This window comes from Sinocyclocheilus rhinocerous, unplaced genomic scaffold (assembly GCF_001515625.1).
Source record: "Sinocyclocheilus rhinocerous isolate Xijiao unplaced genomic scaffold, SAMN03320098_v1.1 scaffold1102, whole genome shotgun sequence".
NCBI lineage: Eukaryota > Metazoa > Chordata > Actinopteri > Cypriniformes > Cyprinidae > Sinocyclocheilus > Sinocyclocheilus rhinocerous.
This window is the reverse complement of record NW_015640208.1, coordinates 541,508-551,118: the sequence shown is the minus strand read 5'-3', so window position 1 is coordinate 551,118 and position 9,611 is coordinate 541,508. Positions and strand designations below refer to the sequence as shown.

The 9,611-nt window shown below is 37.4% G+C and overlaps 1 protein-coding gene across 3 annotated transcripts in view; it reads right to left on the bottom strand.

Moving 5' to 3' along the window:
• Nucleotides 1-4,874: 4,874 nt before the first annotated feature.
• The window catches only part of LOC107752556 (prickle-like protein 3), a 48,850-nt gene continuing 44,113 nt past the window's right edge, over nt 4,875-9,611 (bottom strand). For all 3 annotated transcript variants that reach the window (XM_016568560.1, XM_016568561.1, XM_016568562.1), the window contains exons 9-11: nt 8,205-8,495; nt 7,756-8,133; nt 4,875-5,757 (exon numbers count right to left, since the gene is read on the bottom strand). In XM_016568560.1, coding sequence (XP_016424046.1) covers nt 5,342-5,757; nt 7,756-8,133; nt 8,205-8,495 — 1,085 coding nt within the window. In that variant the 3' untranslated portion in view covers nt 4,875-5,341. The remainder of the gene's footprint in view (nt 5,758-7,755; nt 8,134-8,204; nt 8,496-9,611) is intronic.

Sequence of the window (9,611 nt, the reverse complement as noted above, 5' to 3'; positions counted from 1 at the left end):
TGTGCCGACAAGTAACACGTTTTAGAACACGTTTTAATATGGTATGATTGTAAACCAGTTTCACACACACATTTCACAGCATGGTTCGGTAACCATACCTGAGGACAGAACTGGGATAGTTGAACGGCTTTAGTGAATTACGAATGGTCACATTGATTCAAATCCTGATTTTGCAGCACCACAATGTCAACCAGCCCAGATTACTATAGACTATAGATTTGGTGGCAGTAGCCGAATGGTCTGACGGTTAAAAAGTCTCTACATGTATGGCTCAAGCCTTTCCGTAAATAAGTCAATTGGATTTTCTTTCATCAGTTTTGTTGTCTGCTATTGGAAATCTTTTTATTTGATTGGAAAAGTGATAGCACAACTCTTATCAGCTAGCTCCACAATTTGAGTCTTTCATGGCCATAACACAAATGGCACAGGAAGTTATGCTTCCAAAAAAATAAATACTTGGGGTTAGAGGTATGAGCATTAATAAAAGTGATACTTGCTTTAGCAAACACCACTAATGAGCTCTTTAGGCTGTTGATGTATGTTCCAGGATGGCTTGAAACCATTAACCTAATAAATTAGTAGTGGCTAAAAGGCTAGCACTTTCTTCTAGCATTCACTTAATTGATTTTCAAAGGAATTATTAATTTAATACTTCCTAAAATAACTGTAAATCACAATGAAAGCCTTTTTCAGTGTCCTTCCATTTAGCAAACCAACATGACTGATATGAAAACATTTGTCCATGTTTGTGACAATTACATTGCCCACTTAGGAATGTGATCTCAGCGAGAAATGTGACACTGAAGTCACTGGTTAACTCAAGGGACTTATTGATGTTTCATACTGGATTTTTCTCCAGTGTTGTTGATAAATGACTTTTATCAATGGACTTAAGATACTTTCGCTTAGAGGCAAAGTACGGCCAATGACATACTAGCTCATTGTCTAAATGTTTATCATTCGTTTAACATATCAGCCAGCACTCCTCCTAAGGTTAAAGTGCGCCGTGTACTCTATTCTTTCCTGTCTTTTAGGATCCATACATTTTTCCATCCTCTCTGCTCAGTCTTTCTGACCTCACTCTCCCTTTATCTCTTTCTATATACCTGTTTTAAACACAACAATGATATTACAATTCTAGATGAAGTAAATATGAAATCGATCCCTTAAGGCAAGAAAAAAATAAGGTCAACCGGAATAAATGGAACACAAGATTTCACTTACAGATTCCAGGGACAGGGTACGGCATGTCTCTGCATGATCCAAGATTGTTTCTAGAACCAAAACAACAGTTACGGGGAATTAGAACGAGACAAACGTTGATAACAGATTGTAGTAAAGTATATGTTAGCCACATTGTTTAAAGGTATAGATCGCATTGAGACACATTAACAGACAATACACACACAACCAAACACATACCTGTGACTGTTTCAGGAAACTCAACAGCACTGGTTTCCCCTCTAATCTCTAAAGTTTGAGTCAGGTAGGACAGAGAGACTGAGTTCAGTCAGTAATGTCTTTTGTGTGTCAGAGAGCAGAAAGATAGCAAGGCAGATGGTGCACGCATGTGTTTGTGTTAAGGAGAAAGTAAAACTTGCCAGACCGGTTTGACTCTCTCCTCAAACACTCCTCCTGCCCTTTTTTCTTGTCCCATCCAATCAGAACTCAGTCACACTCCAGGAAGTATGTCCCATATGCCCTTTGAATCACTTGATCACTAAAAGAAAAAGCCACCTTTACCTTGAGAATATTCTCAAGCCACCTTTTGTCTGTCATCTGTAAGTAGAGAAGAGACAGCTTACACCAAGTTAGTTTCTAGTCGATTATCTTTGAGAAGACAATATATTGTTCTTTTTTTATCTTGGAATTCTGTTTATATATTTATATATATATATACAGAACTAGACAATGAGAAAAAAACAAACAGTGTAAGTATTTCTGATTTGCAGTGTTATTTAGTTATTTATAGACTTTGTAGCAAAATTTACATGCTAAAAACAAGATGCGAGTACAATCATCATTTTGGTCAGTGCCTTAATAAATTTACTTTAAAATACAAAAAAAAAAAAAAAAGTTTAGGAAACATTTAATGTTTAAACAATGTCTAAATTGTCAGTTGTTTAAACAATTAAATTGTTTAAACAATTGTCAAAAACAGTGTTTAGGAAACACAAAACCATAATGTTTAGGATCAAGTGTTTATTTTCTCATTCAAAAAGATAACTTTTTAAAGTTTCTAAAAATTATATTAGGCCAGAAAGCATCTTGACAAGAATATAAAACCATCACCATGTTGTTTATAAAAAATACAACTCTAACATACAGTCCTTTGATCTCTATTTTGCAAAACACAAAGTAAAACTCATGTCTTTATTTAAACTCTCATTTACACACAGAGGTTTGAAATGTCAATATATACATATTTACAGTTGATGAGGAGATAAAGATGATATTTTCCCACATTCTGTTATGATATGGCCTGTAGTAGCCTTACGACTTTCGCTATACAGTATGTTGACTTGTGTCTCCTGTACATGCTCCACAACATTGTGTTTGCATTTCAATAAGTTTCATGTAGTTAAACCTTCAGCAAGTGCAAATTACACAGCCCTCTCAAAACCAGTCAAACAAGCAACAACTATTCACCTGTTTAAGTAGTTTGTTTTAGATTTAGCACTTAAAGGGGTCATATGATGTTGCTAAAAAGAACATTATTTTGTGTATTTGGTGTAATGAAATGCAGGACATGGCTGCAGCGGCAACAATAATACTACAGTGAGAATAAAAGTTACGCCTTCTTTCTTTGCGTGAACATTTGGGCTGCGTTTTGCAAATCTTCCCACATCGTGACGTAGGTATGTGGGGGCGTGTTAGAACGAGCCGTTTTAGGTAGGCGTGGCTGACTCTGAACTTTTATAAAGAATATCTTTTTGGATTTGAGACTTTAGTCTTTGCAACTTTACAGATCGTCTTTACGCACCAAGAGCTTGTAACACTCCAAAGAGAAAGGAAAAATTTTAATCGCATCATATGACCCCTTTAACATTTTATCTTGTACTATGGCTTTAGCAAATGTGGAACTTAAGGGGCTAAACCTATTTTAGAAATATAACCAGTGTTGGGGGTAACACCTTACAAGTAATGTGAGTTACATAATCAGATTACTTTTTTCAAGTAACTAGTAAAGTATCCAATTACTTTTTAATTTACAGGAAAATATCTGTGTTACTTTTTCAAATAAGTAATGCCTGTTACTTTGTTTTCTCATTGATTGACTGACAGCTCTCCTGTCCCCATGTTGAGAGAAATCCGGAGTAAGTTCAGAAGCGTTGTGTGCGCTGTGTGAACGTAATGATACTGTAGTTCTAGACTAAATGTGAACATGCATTTACTCATCTCAGTTACACAAAAACAAATTCAGTATTCCTCAAAATAAATAAAAAACAGTGAAATGCAAACTCAGAATATGATGCAAACCTGCAATATTTACATTTCCTTCAGCCTGAGGCTTATTTCATTTCATTTTTGGTTTAAAAGGGCTTTTAATTTTGCAAAAAATTAATTTATTTTTTTATTTTTTATTAAAAACAAATAAGCATGCCCAGCCCAGATGTGAAAAAGTAACGTAAAAGTAACAACGCATTACTTTCCATAAAAAGTAACTAAGTAACGCAATTAGTTACTTTTTGAGGGAGTAATGCAATTTTGTAATGCATTACTTTTAAAAGTAACATTCCCCAACACAACATTCCCCAACACACAAACAACACAAATTTCTATGCTTTTAACTGATTTTGCTGAATGACTGGAATGATCTTTCACCAACACACAGGCTGTGTGAATAGCATACAACCACTGTATACTGTTCATACAATGAGTATTTTCCTTATGCATGGGACTTTTGTCATACATTTGTCAAAATTTCCAAACGTGCAGTAGGGCAAACACTGGGTAATCCATCCCACAATGCAATGTGCTTGATTTGACCACACACTTTCAATGTCATTGCACATCTGTGATTTTTAACACCTTGTTTCATTATTTGATCGCCAAAAGATATTATAACACAAAATTCGATTTGAAAACATAAGATGGTCATATGACAACAAAGTAGCACATTACTATTGCAGATATTTAGTGTTGCATTCATGTAATGTAATGCATAATATCATTTTGAACATAGTTACCTTGGCTCTAATTCCAGGCTTGTTTACACCAAGACAAATATTTGTCGCAAAAATCCGGTACAATAAACAATTTAATTTTGAATGAGTTTTTTTTTGTCACATGCCCAAAGTCATTGATGTTACATAAAGCTAAAACTTGGTGGTGCTCACAAACAAACTAAGCAACTTTTTCTAAGCAACCGTGAACAGCAGAGGAAGAGTCTGTGAGCGGCTTTCTTGCCTATGTGTTTGGTGTTATTTGATAAACAGAATAATAAATACAAAAATCTCAACAGCTGTTAGAAGACATGTGAATACGGTTTTGATTTCCTTTCTACTTTGTGTCAAGCGAATGTCAGTAATGGGAAGTTGTATTTTTTTGTGCAGGAGTAATTTTGCTTTTCTGTAAGTGTACTTTTCATGTACTGTGCGCGAAATTGCTTTTTCATTGATTCGTCTGGCTATGGAAGCCCGATTCCGCCACTGAATAAAAAATTAAAAAAGGTAATCGGTAATTCTAACGTTTTTTTCCTCACAATTGCGAGTTTGTATTTCACAACTTTTTTTTTCTTCTTGAAATTGTGAGTTTTTCGCACAATTCTGACTTTCTCAGAATTGCACCTTTATATCTTGCAATTCTGAGAAAAAAGTCAGAACTGCGAGATGTAAACTTGCAAAAAAAAAAAGTCTGAATTATGAGGGGGGAAAAGTAGCGATTACCTTTATTTATTTATTAGGTGGCAGAAACAAGCTTCCATACTGAACAGCATGCCAAAATTGAAGTGAATTTTTTGTGCCAAATATGTGTGTTGTGTGAAACAGGCCTTTAGCTGTAAAGAAATGTAAAATGAAGTCAGTTCACCTAGCTCTCTCGCATAAATGTAGAAACTGTAGTTCTACTTTTCCTGTAACAAACAAAATTTGGATTGGAAATGTTCCTCGGCCCGAATAATAACGCCAGTAAATTTGACTAAGCACCATGATACTGAAACTGATATTGGATAATATTTCATCACCTTTATAAAAATACTGGCACACATTTGCACAGACTGTAAGACAGTTTCTATTTTTATCATACAAAATGTGACTCATAAACTTTGATCTGGACTGAGCAGCTTGTTAGTCTTGACCGCGTTCTTTAATTTCCAGTTTTTAACACGCATGTCTTTGTCTCAGGACAGTATGCAGTTCTTGTCCTTATCCTTGTCTTTTCTACCGAGACTCTGTGTCCTTCTCCTGAAGCTTCCTCTTCGGCTCTTGTCCTCGTCCTCTGTCTGTCCTTCTGCTGCTCTCTCTTCACCCGTCAGCTGCGGCGGCAGAGCAATGCGCTGGCCCAGAAAGAAGCCTTCCTCCTCCGAGTCTGAGGAAGAGGAGCAGGTGGAGCAGGAGTCTTCGTGCCGGTAGCGGGTAGAGTGCAGGGTAAGGCTGCCGTCCAGGACGCTGTTGGACCGCCTGCGGTCTCCTACTCTGCACTCCAGGGTTTCCAGACGAGGTCTGTCGCTTCGTGGAGCTCGGGAGCGTCTGAGCCGCTTCTCGCTGGGATGGTGGCCACCGCTTCCCTGACGGAAACTGCGGTGGTACGACCCATCTGAAGGAAACACGATCAAATGAGATCACCATTGATGCAAGTCATAACAGCATTTTACTGTAACTTAGTGTGAATAGTTCACCCAAAAATGAAAGTTTGTCATCATTTACTCAAGTCTCACAACTTACTTTCAAGATTCATGAAGAAATCATTATTTCGATTCGGATCTTTTCTGTGAATCTGCTGATCTAGTTCACAAAACCAGTCTGGGTGATCATGAAACAGGGCGATCCAGTTCTTTAGCTCACTGGTTTAAATGCTTATCAGTGAATATTGACTTAAATGTTAAGTCTTCACACAAAGATATTGTATAACTTCATAAGATTTAAAAGACAGACGTTTTTGATACTTTTATAGTGTTTTTGAATTGTGTTTTAAAGCTTGACAACCAGAGTCCTACAGTTAGGGCTGCACGATAAACCATATTTTAATCGTGATCAGGTTTTCGGCTGCTCACAACTAATTAGGCATAATTGTCTGCAATACTTGCCTGCTGGTTATTGATCCCGAAAACGTTTCATTCATTTAGCTTTTGCATTATCTCTTCCATTAAGCCTTCGCAAGCTTTCATGGTCGCGGTTGCCAGATGTCAAGAGTTTAAATCACCCTTAAATCAGAGCTTTTCTCCTGAAAGCATACATTTTCTGCCCAGTCTCATGCAAATTTTGTAATCTTCCCAACCTGGCAACCATGCACACATGCACTTTCTGTATTATGGAAAAAGTGCAGATGAGCTGAAAACACATTTGCAGTCTCTATTGAGATATTCCACTCAAATAAGTCATGCAGCCAGTCTGTTTTGTTTCACACCGTTTGCTGTGAATCTGCGAGCACGCCATGCTAAGTTGTCATTCTCTTGATTTGTGCTTATGTGAAAGTTGTAATAATTCTGATGAAATGTAAAAAAAAAAAAAACATGACAGTAATTGTGATTGATTAATAATAGTGATTATATTTTTTGAGCAAACTAATCGTGATTATTAGTTTAACCTTTATTGTGCAGCCCTAGTCCTGGGGTTCACTCATTATATTGAAGACTGGTGAGAATATTCCTCAAAATTCACCTTTTATGTTCCACAGAAGTCAGTCAGTCATACATGTTTGCAGGGTGAGTGAATGCTGACAGAATTGGTATTGTTTGGGTGAACTATACACTGAAGCAATCAAACTTGTAAAACTTGAAACACCAACAGCTTCTTTGTAATGATGTTAGACGAAAGTGTCTTTCCTAAAATAACGTAAGACTTGATAATCACGGTTTGAGAAGAGGGTACAGCCCCATTGGTTTATTTTAATCTTGTGTTCTATTGAATTAATTATTAGCTTTTTGTGAATTCACAAACCCCCGTTTGGGAAGCCCAGTCTTTAAGCATTTCCAACACAACCTCGTCAGGTGCTTGGGAGCTTAGAAAGTTTTTTTTTTTTTTTAAGAAATTTGTTGCACTTTCTAGAAATAGGATAGAAAATATATATTAGACCACTTTGATGGGTATGACAAATGAAATGGGTATGAATTTTAGTTCTATTCTAACAAATGTGAAAGATGCTGCTAAACCTAAGGTGGAAACTCCTAAGGTGGTCAGATTGGGACCAAATGTTGGTTTGAAGCTATTTGTATTTATTTTCCCAATTTAAATCATTTTTCTTACAATAAAATTTTGATTCAAAGGTCCAACTAAACAAATCTTATTTTCTCTAGCTGTGCTTTTGAATGTTGCTTTCAAAAAAAAAAAAAACTACTACTACTACAACAACTACCTTACTTACAATCAAAAAGCAGCAGTTAGGAATTTATTGAGGGAAAACTCTTAGTTAATAGTGAACATGTGTTCCCTAAAGTGTTACCAAAAATCTTAATGATTCCAAACTTTTGTCCCTTTTCCATTTTTGCCATTGTTTTTTTTTTTTCATTACTATTTTAATGCTCAAATGTTGTTGAAAAGCCATTAAATAGCCTATAATAAGAGCGCATTGTTTTAATGAGTATTATGATCTTACCCAGCAGGTCCATTTGAGATGGTCCTTCAGTGCAGAAGCGCAACCTGTGTCCCAAGCTTCCTTCAACTTCCTCTCCATCTTCCTCCTGCTCCTCATCCTCACCCCCTCTTCTCTCCGTCTCCACCCGTTCCTCTTCCTCCCACTCTTCCTCTTCCACTGAATAACTGCAGCTGATCGGCTCTCTGAAGCTGACCCTGGCGGTGCTGCTGCGGACTGGTGCCGCAGGCTCGTCTTCGGCTTCGGTGACAGCGGCCGGGGAATCCGAAGGGGTCGGCGAATCAGACGGATCAAAGACAACAGGAGGCGGAGGAGGCGGGAAGGAGTCAGAGTCATTTAGATCATCAAATGCATCTGAAGACTCCAGTTGAGAGGAAATTCCTATGACAGAGGTAGTGAAATAAGAAATACAGCTTCTGACCAGATAAATTGCTTTACTGACTCAAGCATACCTGAACAACTGCTCTCGATGATGTTCCCACAATCCTTTGCAGTGGAAGTCCCTCTAGACGTGAAGCTTGGCGGGAAAGGGCCAAATCCGTTCAGCTCCACGGTAAACTCCAGACTGTCTGGCTGGTGATTCACTCGCTGTGTGCTGATGCTTGACTGGTCCTTGCAAACTAATGCTGCCCTGTCATTGGCTACTGGACAGAGCTGAGAGGACAGATGTGAGTGTTGTGTGTGCGTTTGTCCATACGGTGGAGGTTTGCCATTCAGTATAGGATGGAAAGAGGTGTGAACACCTGCAAAATGAACAAGCAGGGAATTAGAGATGCTTCTGAATACAAACAGTGTCAATAATATTCAATTTTACAATTGTTGATCATGTAGGTAAATCTCACAATAAAAATGTCCTGGGCTACATTTCCCAAAAGCACTGTGAGTTGATTGTAGAGAACACTGGTGGCAATGGTCTTCACGATCAACTTGAGCTCACAGTGCTTTTGGGAAACGCAGCTCCGGTTATATTTTGGTAAGATTTTTAAATATTTTTTACAGAAGTGTCTTTTGTTCACCATTTCGTAATTTGTGAAATATTATTACAGTTTAAAATAACTGTTTTCTATTTGAATATATGTTAAAATGTAATTTCTTCCTGTGATCAAAGCTGAATTTTCAGCATCATTACTCCAGTCTTCAGTGTCACATGATCTTCAGAAATCATTCTAATATGCTGATTTGCTGCTCAAGTAAAAAAAAATTATTTTTATCAATGTTAAAACATTTATGCTATATTTTTGTTGAAACTGTGATTTACAGGATTCTTAGATGAATAGAAAGTTCAAAAGAACAACATTTATATTTTGTATCTTTTGTAACATTATAAATGTCTTTACTATCAATTTTGATCAATTTAACCCATCCATGTTGAATATCCATGACCGACAGACAGACGGACGGATGGACGGATAGATAGATAGATAGATGGATAGATGGATGGACGGACGGACGGATAGATAGATAGATGGATAGATAGATGGACAGACAGACAGATAGATAGATAGATAGATAGACGGACGGACGGACAGATAGATAGATAGATGGATAGATAGATGGACAGACAGACAGATAGATAGATAGATAGATAGACGGACGGACGGACAGATAGATAGATAGATGGATAGATAGATGGACAGACAGATAGATAGATAGATAGATAGACGGACGGACGGACAGATAGATAGATAGATGGACAGACAGACGGATAGATAGAAGGACGGACAGACGGACGGACGGACGGACAGATAGATAGATAGATAGATAGATAGGATAGACGGACGGCTAGATGGACGGACAGACAGACAGACAGACAGACGGACGGATGGATGGATGGATGGATGGATGGATGGATGGACGGA